We start from the raw sequence: 21,617 nt of genomic DNA on the forward strand, positions 1-21,617 counted from the left end.
TGCCAAAGGAAGTGGTGGAGGCTGGTACAATTACAACATTTAAAAGACATCTGGATGGGGATATGAATTGGAAGGGTTGAGGGGGATATGGGCCAAGTGCTGGCAAATGGGATGAGATCAATTTAGGATATCTGGTCAGCAGAGATGAGCTGGACCGAAGAGTCTGTTCCTGTGCTGTACATCTCTTTGATCCTATGTCCCTAAATGATTTTCTTTGCAAATTATTTAAAAATACATTCAAAAGCTCTAAAAATGCTTGGTAATATAGTATTTGTGCTAAAAAGAATCAGCTTAATTTGTACAACCTTTCTGTAGGACCTATTAACAAGTGCAATTAGCATAAACAATAAACTAATTAGCAAAGCAATTGACAAACTAATTAACAACACCAGGCATCACCTAGTACTATTAATTTATACTAATTGTACTTATTTATAGGCCTTCAGAAAGGTTGTACAAATTAAGCAGATTCCTTTTGGCACAGGTAGTCTCTTTTTAAAGCTTTTGAACAGAACTGTAATTTACAAAAAAAACCTGATTTCTGTGCCCCAACATAACTGGCAAGCAAAAATAAACACTAAGATGCTGGAAATATGAAACAAAAGTAGAAGTGCTGGAGAAACACAGATCTTAATAGAGAGAAAACAGAGTTTATGTTTAGAGTCCAGTGACCCTTCAACAGAACTGAAGATAGCTGGGGAAGGGTGGAATTTTTGCTGATGACATGATGGGGTTGGGGAAGCTAGCGAATAGAGTACAAGACGACTATCCTTTTGCACACTGTGTAAGAGTAGCACACCAATCAGCTGCAAGTTGAAATGCAAGAAGGGAAAAAAAATCTCAATTTCCATGGGCAATTGCATTGGCCTATAGGCCAAAGCTAGGTTGCTATGCCAGCCTCTGAATCGAAAGATCTGCATGGTTCGCAAACTTATACACTTCAGCACCAGAGCCCGACTTTATCTCATTCCTATTATTGCAAAGAAAAAGTAAGTCCTTATAACTTTTGGGGGTTTTCAGAACCAGTGGAGTGGGGTGCTTAGGAAATGGATATAAAATAGCTGTGTTTATGATATTGCAAGTGTGAGAGATAGAATAGATGGTAATGTGTTTTAAGTACTTGGAGGAGGTCGGAGCAATAACAGAAGAGTAGTGTGAGAGTGAGGGGAAAATAGATTGGATACAGGTTTCTAAATTACTGAAGCAATGTGTAAGTGTGTGTGTGTGTGTGAACGCATGTGTGTTGTAAGTATGCAAGTGTACACACGTGGAAGTGGATGTGTTGGTGTAAAAGGTTTAAGTGTGGCACCTGCAACCCTCAACAACTGGGACACAGAAGGAAGATAAAATTAATGTTCCTGGAAAAACCGACAGTGATTTTTGGAGTTCAAATCTAGTGGTGAGGGGGGATGGGGGAATGGGGTTTGGCAGGGTGGAATAAACAACAAGTAAAAATATCAGCTTTATAACTGGACAATAAAAGGTGATCTCAAGTAAAACGGAACAAATCTAGAAATAAAATGAATGCCTAGTGGGGAAAACAGGCATTCATTTGAAAAATGTAAAAGGCAGAACTACAAAGATTTGATTCTAAAGAGAATCTAAGTTACACAAAGCAAAAGCTTTCAGAAATAAAACATCTAAATGATTGGTAGTAACCACATCAGAATTACCTTGACAGTAAATATGTCTTTATAGCACTGATGATAACTGAGGAATCATTGATTTGCTGGAAATAAAAAGAAAAGAAAATTAAATCAGTTAAAAGCTACTTATCTTTCATTTAAATTTATTATTCAATCCTACATCTTTACTTCAACACATTCATTTCATTTACTTCTCTAAAAATATTCATCTGAAATTCAATGACAAGAGAAGTGGTGAAATCAGGTGAAGAGTAAGTGACGATGGAGGGAGAAAAGAGGCAGAGGAAGAATAGGGAGACAGAGGAGAGGTGGTGGGGGAGGAACAAAGAAAGAGGGAGCACAAAAAAATGGATAATACTTAAACATTCCTTACAAATATCCCAAAATTTTATTATGTGAAATTAAATATTCTGAAATCTAAGTTGATAGATGTGGCAGCTTTCTGTACAAAGCAAGATTCCATACTGAGCTCATTGATTGACTGCTGGAAAGGACTGGGAAAAGTGTGCTGCACCAAGAATTTCACATGATCTTAAACAGTACTTGAACTGTGCCAGCAGCTGATAATTTAAACTGTAAAGGGGAAGACAGCACCTGGTGCAATGCAGCACTCCCTCACTACTGCACAAGTGTCATCCAAAATTATGTGGCTTCAGTCATCGCCCTGAAAGGATTCAAGTGCATTTCCACATCCTGAAGTCACTGTCTAACTTTTAACTTCCTAGTTGGTGTCACTAATGTGAAAAATAGAAAACACTTCTCAATTCATGTCACTAATTTGGAAATAGAAAAATAAATTTTATAGTTGCGATAAAGGTTCAGGGAGATAACTTTTTATTACACAGTATGTTGTCATGATCTGGAATGCACTGTTTGAATGGTTGGTGGAGACAGATTCAAGAGTAACTGTCAAAAGGGAATTGAATAATTACTTTAAAAAGAACAACATGCAGTGTTATGGGGAAGGAGCCAGGGAATGGGACCTGCTGGATATGAAGTGTTGGCACAGACATGGGTGATTGAATGGCCTCTTCAGTTCTTTACATTTCTATGATATGAAGTTCAGTTAAGCAGCTATATATAGATATTGTTGACAGCTCATTACCATGAGATATGGTAGTGTAACAGCTTAAATATGAGGCACGCAACACAAACACCGAATATTAGGAAAGACAGACAGATTTGCATTTTGTAGCAGCAATTTCAGATGTCCCAAAAATACTTTGCAAGCGATGAGGTACTTTTGAAGCATAGTCACCGTTGTAGTGCAAGGAACACAGCAAGATCCTACAATAAACATGAGAAAATGATCTTTCTTTCAGGCATGTTGATTAAGGGATAAATATTGAAGAAGGACTTTAGAAAACCTCTCCTCGCTCTTCTTCAAATAGAATCTTGAGATCCTTTAATGGCTACACGTGAGAGAGCAGACAGGGCCTTTTTTAAATAACACATCTGAAAAATACCACCTCAGATGACACAGGTCTCACTAAACTGGATTGGGAGAATCAGTTTAGATTGTTATACTCAAATGTACGAACTGGGGCTTGAACACACAACCTACTAACTCAGATGCAAGAGGACTACCCACTGTGCAAAGACTATTGTAAAGGAAAATCAAATTACATGCCATCCCCATCAAGTTCTTGCCTCCATGTTCCACTTGTCTCACAATGATAATAATTAGCACTCCTTGGAAAAGACCCCTACCTCCCAACAATTCATGGCAGACCACTGCACCCAAAAAGTGAAAATATTCTAATATTAATTCATGCCGTGATGACACTATGGCTTTGAGAGGTGAATTTTATCCTGTTTTATTTTTGTGAAGAAAGGTTGAGACGTTGATGTCAAGCAATGTGCTTCAAAGTCAACAAACAGCTTGTGAGGCCTTGGGTTTTTAAAAAAAGTTGGAACAATAGAAGCAGCCTGGATGGCTGGGTCAAGCTCCCACAGAATCAGGCTTGTTTTTTTTTGTTTTAGCCTTGCAGTAGCAGTTGCTGGGTCTTGAAGCTGGAAGCTCTTATTCCTCTTTCTGTTACAGCCAAAGCTGGGGTTCTCTTCCTGCTGCTAGAATTGCATGTGAGACACAATCAATTTTACTGAATTTATCTTGGCCAAGGGTGTATTTATGGGATGTTACGATATTAAAATGGTTAATTAGTGCTAGTTAATATATGTATTATTTTGTTAAGCATTTCAATAGAGTTACAGTTAAGCCAATTCTTTCCTTTTGCTTTTGTCAGTATTTTAATTATAGTGTATAAAATCTATTTTGTTTCCATCCTGGTAGCTTGACCAAACGAATTGCATCCGGAATACAACACCTTACACTTAACTTTAAAATAAGAAAAAGTTAGGGTCTCAACTATTTTCCTAATATATTTTGAAAGAGTTGGTCTGTCCAAATAATGCTGTGTATTTATTTTTGTGCAAACTCACCACTTTCTCTCCATCATCCCCGATCAGAATCGGAACTTTTCGGTAGTTGGAAAACTTGATCTCCTTCCGCAGGACTGGGTTGACTTCTACAATTTCATAAGGCAGCGAGTGGAAATCAAGGAACGCGCGAACTTTGCTGCAGAACGGACAGGTCTTATACTGGTACAGCGTGAGTGACAGGCCAGCACTGGGAGTCTGCTGCAAAGCAAACAAAAGACTGATTGGAAAGCTGAAACATTATGCAGTTGGAGGGAGAGATGCCACTATATCTTTGCTTCCTATTTTTGATACAGTCTTCCCTTTGAAATAAAGGCCAATATTCTGTTACCTACTGAATCTGTATGCTAGCTTTTTGTGATTGTGCATTAGGATTCACAAATGCCTCTGCGCTATAGCTTTCTGCAGTCTTTCTCCATTTAAATAAGAGTTAGCTTCTTTATTCCTCCTGTCAAAGTGCATAACCTCACATTTTCCCATATTATATTCCATTTGCCAAGTTTTTTTCCATTTGCTTAACCTGCCCCATAGCCTTTTGCAGACTTTGATAAATCAATACCACTTACTTCACACCTATTTCTGTGATATCACAAACCTGGCCATAATACATTCACTCTCCTCATCCAAGTCAGTAATATATATTGTCAATAACTGTGACCTCAGCACCAATCCCTCTGCTCTCTACTAGACGTCTGACAGTTAAAGATTGCCCCCCAGAAAATTCCCCCACGATCCCAACTGTCTGTCTTTTATCAGACAGCCAATTCTCTATCCATGCTAATATACTAACTCCAACACCATGGGTTCCTATTATATTAAGTAGCCTAATGAGTAGTAGCTTATCAAACTCCTTCTGAAAATTCAAATATTTTCCATCCAGCACTTCCCCTCTGTCCTGCTTGTTACATCTTCAAACAATTCTAGTAAACTTGTCTGGTATAATTTCTCCTTCAGGATGCCATCTGTTTGACGATATTATGTATTTATAAATGATTGACCATGTCCTTTATAATAAGCCTTTAATACAGACATTAAGCTAGTTGGCCTAGTTACCCTTTTTCTGTCTCTTTCCCCTTTTAAATAAAGCTATTACTTTGGCAGTTTTCCAATCCTTTTAGACATTTTCAGAATCTAAGGATTCTTGGAAATTTACTACCAGATCACTATCATTGTAGCTACTTCTTTTCATATCCTGATATTCTTTTAATTTTCTTATTCACCTACGTACAGTGAAAACTTTTGTTTTGCGAGCAATACAGGCAGATCGTAGAAATAAAAAGGGCATACAGATCATAGGATGTTTAGACAGAGGTTCAGATCAGATTATTGGTTATCTTCACTCCTAGGAGCTTGATGCTCTCTACCCTCTCCATCTCAGCTCCTTTGATGTAAATAGGGCCATGTCCTCCTCCTCTCTTCCTGAAGTCAATGATCACCAGGATACATCCCATGGATACTGTACACTTAGATCAGTCTTTTCTCTTGAGAAAGTTATTGTAGTTATTTCTTTTCTCCAACAATGATTTAGTAATTTTGAAATGATTCATAATCTTTTGTTCAGCAACAGAAAAAAAAGCTTATAGTCTCTTGGTGAGTAGGTGGAGTTAAGATTCAGATCAGCCTTAATCTAATTGAATGGTGGAATAAGTTGAAAGGATTTCTCCTATTTCTACATTCGCTACACACTGCGGTGTTGAAAATTCACATCACAACAAAGAAAGACTTGGGTTTGTTCAGCATTTAGCAGATAATGGATAACCTTGAAGGACTGCAATGCAGGCAAACATAATGCCATATTTACATAGCTATCTAAATACAAATAATAAAACTTAAGCAATATACTTCTGGAAACAACACAGCATGTGATACTGTAAACTTCAAAACTTTAACTACATGGATTGAAAGAATTAGCAATAATTCTTTCTGGAATAAACTGTTGGGAACAGGACAAGGAATTAAAAACAATATGCCAATTACCCATCCCTGGAAAAGAAAGTGTTGAAACAAACTGTTTTAAAATCTGTTTGATAACTTGCTGTCTCGTGACAAATGGGTACTTAAGATTGCCTGCAGAAGAATTTAAGGAGTTAATGAGAGGTCGGGCTGTGTTTCAAACAGACAACAAATATAACAGAGAACACAGAACCTACTCCTGATAAGAAAGTAAGCTACAGATTTGGTGACTTCATAAGTGTTATAAATAATGTCACATAAGCTTAACAAGACAGAAAATCCTATAAGAATTCAACTACGTGATTCTTCAGCAACAGAACTCTGGACAATATAGAAGTAAATATCACCAGCAATCTGTCCTGGTCCATCCATGTCAATGCTACAGTCAAGAAAGCACACCATGGCCTCCACTTCCTCAAAAGGCAAAAAAAATTCAGTGTGTCCACAAGGACTCTTCCCAATTTTTATAAAAGAAAGTATCCTACCTGGGTGCATCACAGTTTGGTATGGAAACCACTCTGCCCAAGACTGTAACAAATGACAGTTGTGAACAGATCCCAGTCCATAATGAAAACCAGTCTTCCTTCTATTGACTTTGTTTACACTTCCCACTTCCTGAAAGCAGCCAACATAATCAAACACCTCTCCAACCTGTTATACTCTCTTCTATCAGGCAAAAGATACAAAAGTTTGAAAACACATACCAACAGATTCAATTACAGCTTCTTCCCCACTCTTATCAGACTTATGAACAGACCTCTCATATAGTAAGAGTTAATCTTTCTCTGCACCTTCTCTGTAGCTGTAATACTATATTCTGCATTCTGTTCTATTACCCTGATGTACTTATGTAAGTTATGATTTGTCTAAATGACACAAAGCAATACTTTTCACTGCACCTCAGTACAAATGACAATAATAAATCAAATCAAATCAACTCAACTCAATCTGAACTGCACAAGGACTGAACTCTGGATATATCCAAAGACAGATGCTATTACTTGGAATTGTAGATAAATTCCACCATTAATTGGGTAATGACTAAATTGCATTGTGAGGCTTAACTTGCTTACTTGAGGAGCCTTATTTTGGTTGCTACATGCAACAAAGCTTAATTATTTCACTATTTGATAGTCAGATTTCTTAATAAGTAGGAGAAAGTGAGGGCTGCAGATGCTGGAGATCAGAGCTGAAAATGTGTTGCTGGAAAAGCGCAGGTCAGGCAGCATCCAAGGAACAGGAGAATCGACGTTTCGGGCATAAGCCCTTCTTCAGGAATGAGGAAAGTGTGTCCAGCAGGCTAAGATAAAAGGTAGGGAGGAGGGACTTGGGGGAGGAGCGTTGGAATTGCGATAGATGGAGGGAGGTCAAGGTGAGGGTGATAGGCCGGAGTGGGGTGGGGGCGGAGAGATCAGGAAGAAGATTGCAGGTTAGGAAGGCGGTGCTGAGTTCGAGGGATTTGACTGAGACAAGGTGGGGGGAGGGGAAATAAGGAAACTGGAGAAATCTGAGTTCATCCCTTGTGGTTGGAGGGTTCCCAGGCAGAAGATGAGGCGCTCTTCCTCCAACCCGTCGTGTTGCCATGGTCTGGCGATGGAGTAGTCCAAGGACCTGCATGTCCTTGGTGGAGCGGGAGGGGGAGTTAGTGTTGGGCTACGGGGTGGTTGGGTTGGTTGGTCCGGGTGTCCCAGCGGTGTTCTCTGAAACGTTCCACAAGTAGGCGGCCTGTCTCCCCAATATAGAGGAGGCCACATCTGGTGCAGCGGATGCAATAGATGATGTGTGTGAAGGTGCAGGTGAATTTGTGGCGGATATGGAAGTGTCCCTTGGGGCCTTGGAGGGAAGTAAGGGGGGAGGTGTGGGCGCAAGTTTTGCATTTCTTGCGGTTGCAGGGGAAGGTGCCGGGAGTGGAAGTTGGGTTGGTGGGGGGGTGTGGACCTGACGAGGGAGTCACGGAGGGAGTGGTCTTTTCGGAAAGCTGATAGGGGAGGGGAGGGAAATATATCCCTGGTGGTGGGGTCTGTTTGGAGGTGGCAGAGATGACGGCGGATGATACGTTGTACATGGAGGTTGGTGGGGTGGTAGGTGAGGACCAGTGGGGTTTTGTCCTGGTGGCGGTTGGAGGGGCGGGGTTCAAGGGCGGAGGAGCGGGAAGTGGAGGAGATGCGGTGGAGGGCATCGTCAACTACGTCTGGCGGGAAATTGCGGTCCTTGAAGAAGGAGGCCATCTGGGTTGTACGGTTTTGGAACTGGTCCTGCTGGGAGCAGATACGGCGGAGACGAAGAAATTGGGAATATGGGATAGCGTTTTTACAGGGGGCAGGGTGGGAGGAGGTGTAGTACAGGTAGCTGTGGGAGTTGGTCGGTTTACAGTAGATATCCGTGTCGATTCGGTCACCCGAGATAGAAATGGAAAGGTCTAGGAAGGGGAGGGAGGAGTCTGAGACGGTCCAGGTGAATTGGAGGTCAGGGTGGAAGGTGTTGGTGAAGTGGATAAACTGTTCAACCTCCTCGTAGGAGCACGAGGCAGCGCCAATACAGTCATCGATGTAGCGGAGGAAAAGGTGGGGGGTGATGCCAGTGTAGCTGCGGAAAATGGACTGTTCCACATATCCTACGAAGAGGCAGGCATAGCTGGGGCCCATGCGGGTGCCCATGGCTACTCCTTTGGTTTGGAGGAAGTGGGAGGATTGGAAAGAGAAGTTGTTCAGGGTGAGGACCAGTTCAGTCAAAGGAGGATGTCAGTGGAAGGGTACTGGTTGGTACGGCGGGAAAGGAAGAAGCGGAGGGCTTTAAGTCCTTCGTGATGGGGGATGGAGGTGTACAGGGACTGGATGTCCATGGTGAAGATAAGGCGTTGGGGACCGGGGAAGCGAAAAACATGGAGGAGGTGGAGGGCGTGGGTGGTGTCCCGAACGTAGGTGGGGAGTTCTTGGACTAAGGGGGACAGGACCGTGTCGAGGTATGCGGAGATGAGTTCGGTGGGGCAGGAGCAGGCTGAGACAATGGGTCGGCCGGGGCAGTCAGGTTTGTGGATTTTGGGCAGGAGGTAGAAGCGGGCGGTGCGGGGTTGTGGGACTATGAGGTTGGAGGCGGTGGATGGGAGATCCCCTGAGGTGATGAGGTTATAGATGGTCTGGGAGATGATGGTTTGGTGGTGGGAGGTGGGGTCATGGTCAAGGGGTTTGGTGGTGGGAGGTGGGGTCATGGTCTTAATAAGTAGCCAAATTAAATGTAGCTTGTGGCAATTTACCAGCAAAAAAGGGAAAGAATGTTAACATTTTCAAGGGGTTTTCCAACAGCAACAAGCATGAAACTGAAAATGACATTATTGAACCAACAACTGCATGTTTTTCCAACATTAATAAAAATTCTGAATTTTCTTTCAGCTTCAGACATAAACGGTTCCCTAGCAATTAAGCAGGAAAAGTATTCCATTTCTGACAAAATCTACATGTAAAGCACAGATTTTGGAAGCAAATTCATATAAATTCAATGGATTTCAAAGCATGCTATATGCGAGCACATTGTGTTGAATCAATGCCATGTAACAAAATCAATGCTAATTTTCCCTCCATCCCCCTCCCCAAAAACGTAAGGATTTAGTATAATCGTTACGTCGTGCCAACTTTCCTATCTCCCTGTAAATAAGTTACTAACACCTCCTGAACTCCTCTCTTTGTGCTATTAATGCACATTTTACCTTCGTGTCCTGCTGCTCGGCACGGTGCTGCTCTTGCTGCAGGTAGTGCCTGATAGTGTGGTATAACCCTAAGGTTCCACCCAGCACAAATGCAACACTCAGAGCAGTTTTGCCAACTTTCAGACTTTCTGGTGACTTCTCCTGCAGATGTCTGCCTAGCCAGTAGAACCTGCTGCCAGGATGCAGTGCGAGGGCTTGTCCATTGCAAGCCTTACTGCAAACCACAAACCAGCCACAAACTCTCCTTGCTCTGATATAGGAGGCTGCCATATCTCTCTTACACAACGAGATTTCCTCCTGATCTCCTTAAAGGTGTACGCCACCTAATTAGTGCAGATGTCCCCTCCAACCCTCTCAGTTACAGCCTTCCTATTTTCAACTAAAAAGTTGTTCATCATAAATATTATTATTCGAGACAAATAATAAATTGATGGTGAACTTAATTTTGGTTGTACAACATTAAATTAGTAGCTCATTCAATCACTTTTCAGATCCAGACAGGTTCTCCAAATAACCTAATCCAACTTTTGCCTCTTCGAATCTACTAGTGCCATCACCTTAAAAGAGCTAAGTACCACCTTTTTGCGAGGAACACAATGAATAAAGATCAAATCAGGCAAACAAAACAAAGCTTCATGAATTAAATCAAAATTTTATTAGCATTTGCTACATTGCAAAAAGGTCACTTACAACCAGCTTCATGAACATACAAAATGGGAAAATGAGTAAGTCGTATGGCCTGCTCTGCCACTCGATAAGATCTTCTACCTCAGTTCCACTTTCCCGCTGTATTCGATGACCAGACAGCAATGATTCTCAAACTTATTTTGGATCAATGGGCATTTTCTCAAATAACTTATTTGTCATAGTACACCATTTAAACAATAATACCACTTTAAAAAATTCAATCCTGCGATGTGGGCATCACTGGCTGGGCCTAGTATTTATCGGTCAACCCTAGTTGCCCCTTGAAAAGTTTGGGGTGAGCTACCTTCTTGAACTGCTGCAGTCCATGTCCTGAGGGAAAGAATTCCAGGATTTTGACCCAGTGACACAGAAAGTGATATATTTCTAAGTTGGGATGGCGAGTAGCCACTCAAGCTCTTAAGAAGGGTCAATTGATCCAAAGTTTCCCTCCACAGATGCTACCAGACTTGCTGAGCTTTTCCAGCAATTTCTATTTTTATTTCTTAAGAAGGGAGACTGGACTTGAAACATTAACTCTGCTTTCTCTCCACAGATGCTGCTAGAGTTGCTGAGTTTCTCCAGAAATCTCTGCTTTTGTTTCAAATTTTGAATCCTGATTACTAAATTGGATCTTCAGATCTTGGTGCACGTGATGGAGCATAACAGTGTCAGCAACTTTGACAGGCAGGTGGCCAGTATTTTCTTTCACAATTGAAATTGAGCATTTGATATGTAAGAAGGTATTTAAATCCAGATCTGGCCATGATGGCCCACCCATGACAGAAAGTTGTAAAATCAAGTATCACACCAGAGATTTGAACACAAAATCCAAACCGAACTCGGGATGGAGTACTGTGAGAGTGCACTGGAGACACAGTTCTGTCTTTGAAATGGGACTTTAAACCAAAGCACAAAACGATGGCCATAAATGATTCCATGCCACTATTTTGATGAAGAGCAAAGAAGTTACAACAGTGATTAGTTATGAAATAGATGTTTGATTTAAGATGCTGTGGAATACATCGAGGTCATGAAATAACATACAATATAAATACAAGGAGACTTTAGATGATCACAAATGTTGTAGTAATTCCAATTCATTACCTGTTGTTTTCAGTTTAGTCCGTTTTTGTGTTATTCTGGAAACCAATTTAAGGTTATGATTTATCCCTTTAACTGTGTATCAATTCGCCCAGTTTGCAGCAAACGGGCCCCATAACTGGATGGCTTCTTCTGTGCCTGTAACCGTTTTATTTTTAAAAATATTCAAGTTATACTTACAACTGAAAAAAAAAATAATTGCCGTATTTTATGAGGGTTGTTATAGTGGAGAGAGGTGGAGAAGGTTGTTCACAGGCATCTCCGGGACACGTGCAGTGAGGACCTTGATCAGCTGAGAGTCTGTTACATTTGAAGGTCAGGGGTGAGGTTTTCCGAGACCCCGGGGGAGAGCTGCCTCTGGTTCCCACCTCCGATTCTGCATCATGTCGGGGCCGAATGGGGAACCGAGTGTCCCTGTGGGACAGCAGCAGGAGGAGGCGGCTGATGAAGGTAAATCCCGGGAGTGGAATCCGACCAGATCTCCACGATCCAGATCGCCTCCTCCCATTCACTAGATCCGAATCCCAAGTTCCATCTCCCCATCCGGATTCAACCCTACCCCCCCCCCCCCCCACCACGTCTTTAAAACCTTTTGATAGGAACCCCCTCCCATAGACACTTTCACCAAGACCCCGAGATGGGGTGACCTTAGGGAGGTTCATAGAATCATGAGGGGCATTGATAGGGTAAATAGACAAGGTCTTTTCCCTGGGGTGGGGAACTAGAGGGGATAGGTTTATGGTGAGGGGGAAAGGGACCTAAAGAGCAACTTTTTCTTGTAGAGGGTGTATGGAATGAGTTGCAAGAGGAATTGGTGGAGGCTTGTACAATTACAACATTTAAGACATCTGGATGGGTACATGAATAGGAAGGGTTTAGAGGGATATGGGCCAAATGCAACTAGATTAATTTTGGATATCTGGTCAGTATGGATGAGTTGGACTGAAAGGTCTGTTTCTATGCTGTACTTCTCTATGTTTATATGGCAATTGCAGAATTCAGTTTCATTTTGCTTATCCACTGAGTGCATGTTGTATTGTCAGAGATGCCATCTTTCAGATGTGATTTGAAGATGCTGGTGTTGGACCAGGGTGTACAAAGTTAAAAATCACACAACACCAGGTTATAGTCCAACAGGTTTATTTGGAAGCACTAGCTTTTGGAGTGCTGCTCCTTCATCAGGTGGTTGTGAAGTATAAGATTGTAAGACACAATTTATAGCAAAAGTTTACAGTGTGATGTAACTTAAATTATATATTGCAAACTACTTTGATTGTTTAAGTATTTCAGATGAGAATGCTAGACTGAGATCCAGTCAATGATGAAGAGTAGAGCAATAATTCCCAACATCCTGGTGAACATTTAATCCCTCAATCTACATCAAATTGAATGTGTGTGATCTCACTGTGTTTAAATTGTGTGAAGTGTTTCTTGCATTTAAACAGTAACCACATCTGAAAACTACTTAATTTGGCATAAAGTGCCTTGGGATATCCGAAGGTTGTGAATGTGAGTCATTGTGTTATCATTAACACTGGTGGCAATCCTTAATGCAGTGCTTCCCAGGCATTTTCTCTCAGTGAGAATATAGTGAGATACAGCTGTGGGCTTGTGAGAGCAGGGGCCTATTGAAGCTGAAGCAGATACCATTGTTGCTTTTGAGCTTGTGAACCATTTGGTGTCCGAACCCAATTGAAGTCCTGCTGAGCATCAGGCTAAGATAGGCACCTCTTGGTTTCTAGTAAATATATTTTCCAGATCAAGTAGCTCTAAGCCCAACTGTTCTAATATTGTGGGAGGTGAATAATATACAAATAAAAAATCTTGTGTGGAGAAAAGCAGAGCATAAATATGTATTCCCTTTTTTTGTTTTGTAGCTAGTTCTACTGTAAGTGAAATATTGGATTCTTCACTTCACTCTCCACCTTTCTTTGGCAGAATATGTGGCACTCAATTTGATGCTTGACCAGATCAACTCTTGCCTGGACAACCTTGAGGAGAAAAACGATGTTTTAAATGCAAAACTTCGAGAATTGCTGGAGTCAAATCGCCAGGTGAGGATGGAATTCAGGCAACAAGTAGAGGCAACAGCCCCAAAAGATTCCCAGGACCACAACTCTTGACTTTGATCACCATCTCCCTGTCAAATTGTAATATTACACATCCTGCTTAAGCATTTTACAAGACAATGGTGGTTAGCTGTAACCATTGCGAGTAACTTTACTTTCCTGTGTCAGAAACACTGACTAGTTCTAATCATTGAGTTGCACATCTGCCTGTGATAACTTTGATTGTTTTTGACGTCTTCCCTGTTGGTTTTGGCTGTGAAATTCCTGTTCCTTCCTTCTGGGAAGAAGCTCATTTGGGAAGATGCCATGTCATGTACCTTCCATTTGTGAGTTGCTATATTGCAATAAGAATTCCTATTTCAATGGGATTCGAAGATCTAAAAAAGTTGAATGTTTGAATCCATGGACATGTGAAGTTTTTCTGATTAGTGTTTCTGAGATGGTAAAAGCCCATGATCCTGTTTCTACTGGAAAAAATGCTTTTTTTCTATGTTATCATTAGTGGCTCAGAGGATAACACTCTTTCATCGAATTACAAGGTTGTAGGTTCAAGTTCGAGACCAGGACATGAACACAACAATTGAGATTGATGTTTCAATGTCTTACTTAAGCAGTCCTGCACTGACAGAGGAGCTGTCTCTCTGATGAAGTATTTAGCCGCTGCCCTGCCCTCTCGGGTGGACAGAAATTTCAAAGAGTAGAAAGTTTTTCCTTGTGGCCTGGCTAATGTTTATCCCTCAATCAGCTTCATAAATACATTAGTTCATCATTACCACATTTTTGTTTGTGGGAATTTGCTGTGTGAAAATTAGTTGCTGTATTCCCCACAAAACACCTGTGACTATATTTCAAATGTATGTCACTGGCAGTAAGGCATTTTGGGGCATCCAAAGAGCATGAAAGGGGCTATATAAATGCACATCTTTTCTTAATGCAACTTTTTATTGAATTTGTAGATGGAAGAGTGAATTTTTAAAAATTAAAACCTTTGCCAAACATTCCCATCCATTCACCATTTTCTGTGTTTTTAAAAAAATGCACCTAAACTATCTTTTCCTCTTGCTTTCTAAATAAAGGTTTTTCCATTATATAAACTATCCATATATTAAACTTATAAAATGAGCATTAACAAGACATATAATAAGTTAACTATTGCTACAAAAATTGCCTGAGTTATCTTTTTCTTGGTGTAAACATTCCTAGCTTCTGTGTTCTTTCCCTGTTATTCGGGTGCTCTGAACAAGAGAGCAATTTGGTGACCAAAGCTGGGCCTGGTAATTTAGTGAAGGTCGTAATTGTGTCCAATCCTTGAGATTTATGCTATCTTCCTCTTAAATAGTTTTCTCTCTTTACTGAATATTTTTGTAATCTGTTGTTAGAGCTGTTTCTCAGTGAGACTGTTGTGGAATGTACTATAATTTCTGTACTGAAAATCCATCAAGTCGTCAGTAACAATGAGAAAATATTTTTCAGGAAAAAAATGCTTCAATAACAGCAAGTAATTCTGAATTGAAGGATATCTTGCAACATGCTTTTATTACTTTCAGCTTAGTTGTTGGTATATAAATCAACCTTGAAGCTTCCAAAGATTGACCCCAGGTTTTGGAACAGTGTATATATCAAGTATAAAATATGGGTCATCCAATATTCAAAACATGAAAACATAGCACTGGTAATTCATATTAATGTAAAATAGTTTTAATAAATTACTTGTACAAAGATACCTTTAACTACAATGAAAAATGTTTTAAAACTCATCAAATTCATTGTCGGTGTCATCCAATACAAAATTTTGAGTTCAAATTCACTGAGTCATTTTGCCTGTGATACTTTGTGAGAATAAGATGTAGCACTTCTGGTTTCAGAATCATCCTGTCACAACAAAATATTTTTTTTAATGCAAATAATGAATTGGTTATGCCACATTTTTTTGAATGATTTGATAACTGTTCTTGCACTGTTAGCATCCCATGATTTTATGATGAAACCATACGAAGTATCAATTGGAGGAATATATATATTCCCACTCTTTTGTGAAAATTTTTCTTTTCTCCATTAATTAATTGTTCTGATCAAGGTTAGGCTGTGGCAATGTGCGTGTGATTTTTACAGGAGTGCTTCTTCATCTCACTGAGTATAGGAACTGAACTTTTCACAAACTAATGAGCTGCATTATTTATCTAGGCCTCTGGAAAGTCTATTTCACATTATTAATCCATAACCTTATTCCATCCTCATCCAGCCAACCCTTGTCATGACATGCACAAAAACTACTGCAAACAAATTGATTTGCAGTGTATTTTTATATTTGAAATGGACTGCAGGCCTTAATTTCGTTCCCCTGGGTTTTAGGCTTTCACCACTATATATCTTGACTCAAGTCCTGTGATTTTCACTAAACTACTTTCAAACCTTTCAGTTCCATAGTGTGGTTGCTGGGTGTATTGAAATTCATGGGCATTTGACCCATATTGCTCCTGTAGCATCGTGAGTTCTGAAGCTTTTGCTGCTGTCTGAAGACGAGTTGCTGGAAACTGGTCATTTTGATGTTGAAATCTTTTGCGAAATATTTGGAGGTGCCGGTGATAGACTGGGGTGGACAAAGTTTAAAAATCTCTCAACACCAGGTTACAGTCCAACAAGTGTATCTGGAAGCACTAGCTTTCAAGGAGCTGCGCTCCGAAAGCTAGTGCTTCCAAATAAACCTGTTAGATTATAACCTGGTGTTGTGTGATTTTAACTTTTGCTAATTACTGAGTGATCTTGATCTCCTGCCACAACACAATTTTTTATTTTACCCATCAAGTGGCAATGTGTTGCTGTAAAATATTTGCTGGTCTCAGGATTTAATTTGGTCCACTTAAGTTTATATACATGCATTGCATTTCTGGTGACAATGAACCCATTCTGACAATTTTTGTCTCCATACCTGCTTCTCAAGATTAGGCCAGTGGCTGGTCCCTGTTTCTGTGGCACATCTAATCTTTGGCATCCTTAGGGCACATTCCTTCCTGTCTGGCTCTAGTTTATCATTGACACCAAATTCCATTGCTGTATGCAGTTGCATGTGTTAGCAAACAGTAAGACTTTTAGCTCTGAACATCATCTGTTTTGTAAGATTTGTTTTTCCTTATTCACTATGCAGGATCTGCTTTTGGGTGAGTGTCTTAAACTCCTGTGCATCTTAGCTTGAATTGCATGCTCAATCCCTTGCACAGTTATAAGGTAAATAAAACATGCATTGTGGGGTGAAAAGAATTGAAGTAAATAATGCAAGGTGTAAAATTTCTTCTGTAGCACGTGGAAGTAGTTTCTGTAAAAGTTGATTGTTTTCATTTCCTCAGATTTTCTATGCCCACAACATCGTGCAGTAATTTACCAGTGCCTCTGACTGGGATTGTGATGGCAGACAGGTTCTCTCTGCTGCTCTGAAATTACTGATATTTTATTAGAGGATGTAAAAGATTTTTTTAAAAAATGGTAATAAAATTGTTTATGCAATAAAGAAATAATTGAGACAGTGCATGCTGTTATTTTGCAACAGAACATTGTAAAAGGATCAGCAGTCCGCCTGAACACACCTGTCTATGTGTACCATTTGTATGAACGATAATGTAACTTAAACCTAACCTGGGATTCCAGGTGATGTGCAGGTCATGACTGATTAGTCCCTTTGTGTACACATTTTTCAGATTACTGTGTATGAAAGTATAAATATTCAATTGTTTTCATAATATTAAATCAATAGCATTATCCTTTTTTGCAATTTCAAAGTTTACCACTTAGTGTTTGTAGTTTTACTGTGTTCAGCAGATGGGTGGGGGCTGACTCTACAGCAAATTAAAGCTAAAACACTATTTAGATATTTAATTTTAATAATGTGCAATCTTCTGCAGTTATGTTTGAGCCTAGGTGTATTTCAAGAAGGAGCATGCAGTGCCCATTGATGCCTTTAGGGAAAGGTGAGCACTGTGGGTGGATAGAATGCTTTACTGCCCCTCCAAATCCATGTTGATTTAGTCCTCTCCTTCCCTCCCCCTCATTTTTTAAGATCATAGCATTGCCCTTAACAGGCTTTGCTTGTTAATGTGTCATTTGCCACATGGCTGTTTCCTGGCGGTGGAAAAAAAATGTATAATAAAATCTTTGCACAGTGGTGTGCTTTTTAGTAAAATTGAACTAATGTGTAGTTTCTAACTGGCTATCACCAAAAGTACTTGCAGCTCAAATGGAAAGCAATGTACCTTCTATTTTGATAGACTTTTGATACTGAGCCCATAACCAATTCATGAGGTTTCGTTCCACATCGTAATTTGCATGTTGTTACATTGTCAACTGAAGTATCAATGGAGGGAAGGCTTCAGAAGTTGTTTTCAAATTATACCATATTGAAAATGCTAAACAGTTAATAGGTTGACAAATAACTAACCAAATCAGGACAATTAGTAGACTAACAAGATGGGGGTCAGTTGGGTCTTGAATTTGCTTCCACTACACCAATCAATCTAGAGGAGGTGTTATGATACATTTCTGGAACAGATAGGACTTGAGTCTGGGCCTCTTAGTTCAGAGACTGGGACACTACTGCTGTACCACATGCACCCATAACACAACATGCAGTATAAATATGATTTCTCTTAAGAAACTAAAAGACCACAGGCGATATTAAGATAAATAGATGTTCAGTTACTGCACCTGGAAACTGCTAACCAAAAGACGAGGTGGTGATTGAAACTGAAGCTAGTTGATAAGTTATAGTTTGATGCTTGGGTTCTGAATGCAGATATTTTTCATTATTTGTTCATGGGATGTGGAAGTCACTGACTGAGCCAGCATTACTTTCTCCTCCTGAACTGCCCTTGAGAAGGTAGTGGTGAGCTGCTTTTGTGACTACCATTGCAGTCCATATGCTGTAGGTAGACTCGCAATGTTAGGAATTTCATGATTTCTGTCACTATGACACAGAAAAAACAGCAATATATTTCCAAGTCCGAAGGGTGAGTGACTTGGCTTTCCTCCATCTGCTGCTTGTCCTTAGTAGTCATGAGTTTGGAAAGTGCTGCCAAAGGAGCTTTGGTGATTTTTTTTTTGCAGTGCAACTTGTAGATGGAACACACTACTGCTACTGAGCATGAGTGGTGGAGCGTACGGATGTGGTGCCATTCAAGCAGACTGTTTTGTCTTGAATGATGTCAAGCAACTTGAGTGTTGGAGCTGTATTCATTCAGACAAGTGAGAATATTCTATCAGTGCTGACCTATGCCTTGTAGATAGCAGACAGGTTTTGGGGCATCAGAAGGTGAATTACTTCGTCATAAAGATATACACCATGGAAACAGACCCTTCGGTCCAACCCGTCCATGCCAACCAGATATCCCAACCCAATCTAATCCCACCTGCCAGCACCCGGCCCATATCCCTCCAAACCCTTCCTATTCATATACTCATTCAAATGCCTCTTAAATGTTGCAATTGTATCAGCCTCCACGACATCCTCTGGCAGCTCATTCCATACACGTACCACCCTCTGCGTGAAAACATTGTCCCTTAGGTCTCTTTTATATCTTTCCCCTCTCACCCTAAACCTATGCCCTCTAGTTCTGGACTCCCCGACCCCAGGGAAAAGACTTTGCCTATTTATCCTATCCAAGCCCCTCAATTTTGTAAACCTCTATAAGTTCACCCCTCAACCTCTGACGCTCCAGGGAAAACAGCCCCAACCTGTTCAGCCTCTCCCTGTAGTTCAGATCCTCCAACCCTGGCAACATCCTTGTATATCTTTTCTGAACCCTTTCAAGTTTCACAACATCTTTCCCATGTGAAGGAGACCAGAATTGCACGCAATATTCTAACAGTGGCCTAACCAATGTCCTGTACAGCCACAACATGACCTCCCAACCCCTGTACTCAATACTCTGACCAATAAAGGAAAGCATACCGAACGCCGCCTTCACTATTCTATCTACCTGCGACTCCACTTTCAAGGAGCTATGAACCTGCACTCCAAGGTCTCTCTGTTCAGCAACACTCCCTAGGACCTTACCATTAAGTGTACAAGTCCTGCTAAGATTTGCTTTCCCAAAGTGCAGCATCTCGCATTTATCTGAATTAAACACCATCTGCCACTTCTCAGCCCATCTGGTCCAGATCCTGTATTAATCTGAGGTAACCTGCTTCGTTGTCCACTACACCTCCAATTTTGGTGTCATCTGCAAACTTACTAACTGTACCTCTTATGCTCACATCCAAATCATTTATATAAATGACAAAATGTAGAGGGCCTAGCACCAATCCTTGTGGCACTCCACTGGTCACAGGCCTCCAGTCTGAAAAACAATGCTCCACCACCACCCTCTGTCTTCTACCTTTGAGCCAGTTCTATATCCAACTGGCTAGTTCTCCCTGTATTCCAGGAGACCTAACCTTGCTAATCAGTGTCCCATGGGGAACACCTTACTGAAGACCATATAGATCACATCTACTGCTCCGCCCTCATCAATCTTCTTTGTTACCTTTTCAAAAAACTCAATCAAGTTTGAGAGACATGATTTCCCACGCACAAAGCCCTGTTGACTATCCCAAATCAGTCCTTGCCTTTCCAAATACATGTTCATCCTATCCCTCAGGATTCCCTCCAACAACTTGCCCACTACTGAGGTCAGGCTCACCGGTCTATAGTTCCCTGGCTTGTCTTTACCACCCTTCATAAACAGTGGCACCACGTTAGCCAACCTCCAGTCTTCCGGCACCTCACCTGTGACTATCGATGATACAAATATCTCAGCAAGAGGCCCAGCAATCACTTCTCTAGCTTCCCACAGAGTTCTCGGGTACACCTGATCAGGTCCTGAGGATTTATCCACTTTTAACTGTTTCAAGACATCCAGCACTTGCTCCTCTGTAATCTGGACATTTTGCAAGATGTCACCATCTATTTCCCTACAGTCTATATCTTCCATATCCTTTTCCACAGTAAATACTGATGCAAAATATTCATTTAGTATCTCCCCCATTTTCTGTGGCTCCACACAAAGGCCGCCTTGCTGATCTTTGAGGGGCCCTATTCTCTCCCTAGTTACCCTTTTGTCCTTAATATATTTGTAAAAACCCTTTGGATTCTCCTTAATTCTATTTGCCAAAGCTATCTCATGTCCCTATTTTGCCCTCCTGATTTCCCTCTAAGTATACTCCTACTTTCTTTCTAAGGATTCACTCGATCTATCCTGTCTATACCTGACATATGCTTCCTTCTTTTTCTTAACCAAACCCTCAATTTCTTTAGTTATCCAGCATTCCCTATACCTACTAGCCTTTCCTTTCACCCTGATAGGAATATGCTTTCTCTGGATTCTTGTTATCTCATTTCTGAAGGCTTTCCATTTTCCAACCGCCCCTTTACCTGCGAACATCTGCCTCCAATCAGCTTTCGAAAGTTCTTGCCTAATACCATCAAAATTGGGCTTTCTCCAATTTAGAACTTCAACTTTTAGATCAGGTCTATCCTTCTCCATCACTATTATAAAACAAATAGAATTATGGTCTTGCTGCAGGATGCCTAGCCTCTAACATGCCACTGTATTTCTGTGGCTAGTTTAGTTTCTGGTCAGTAGAAACCCTCAGGATGTTGGTATTGGAACATTCAGTAATAACAACACCTTGAATGTCAAGGGCTGATGGCTGGATTGTCTCTTACTGGAAATGGCAATTGCCTGGCATTTGTGATATTAATGTTACTTGCCACTGCTCAGCCCAAGCCTAGCTATTGCCCAGAACTTGCTGCATTTGGGTACTGGCTGCCTTCAGTATCTGATGATCCTCAAATGGTGCTGAACATTGTCCACTCATCAGCAAACATGCCAACTTCTGACTGAATGAAGGGGAGATCATTGACAAAGCAGCTGAAGATGGTTGGGCCTAGGGCATTATCCTGAGGAACTCCAACAAAGATGTCACGGAACTGAGATGACTCATGTCCAACAACCACAACCATCTTCCCACGTGGAAGCCTAATTCTCATTG

General features: G+C 40.8%; 2 protein-coding genes across 6 annotated transcripts in view; one reads left to right on the plus strand and one right to left on the minus strand.

Moving 5' to 3' along the window:
- Positions 1-10,011, minus strand: part of ptges2 (prostaglandin E synthase 2) — a 31,480-nt gene extending 21,469 nt beyond the window's left edge. Inside the window, 3 exon segments of the mRNA XM_043720564.2 lie at positions 1,674-1,729; positions 4,089-4,286; positions 9,742-10,011. Coding sequence (XP_043576499.2) covers positions 1,674-1,729; positions 4,089-4,286; positions 9,742-10,011 — 524 coding nt within the window.
- A 1,704-nt stretch (positions 10,012-11,715) lies between these two features.
- bbln (bublin coiled coil protein) overlaps positions 11,716-21,617 on the plus strand; it is an 85,219-nt gene continuing 75,317 nt past the window's right edge. For 4 of the 5 annotated variants that reach the window (XM_087998208.1, XM_043720568.2, XM_043720567.2 and 1 more), the window contains exons 1-2: positions 11,716-11,979; positions 13,468-13,583. In XM_087998208.1, the coding sequence (XP_087854334.1) occupies positions 11,913-11,979; positions 13,468-13,583 (183 nt within the window). In that variant the 5' untranslated portion in view covers positions 11,716-11,912. Of the gene's footprint in view, positions 11,980-13,467; positions 14,600-21,617 lie in introns of those variants that run through there. The other variant, XM_087998207.1, reaches the window with a different exon arrangement.

The sequence above is a fragment of the Chiloscyllium plagiosum genome, unplaced genomic scaffold (assembly GCF_037043375.1).
Source record: "Chiloscyllium plagiosum isolate Xiang-an unplaced genomic scaffold, Cpla_swu_hap1 HiC_scaffold_21, whole genome shotgun sequence".
Classification (NCBI taxonomy): Eukaryota; Metazoa; Chordata; class Chondrichthyes; order Orectolobiformes; family Hemiscylliidae; genus Chiloscyllium; species Chiloscyllium plagiosum.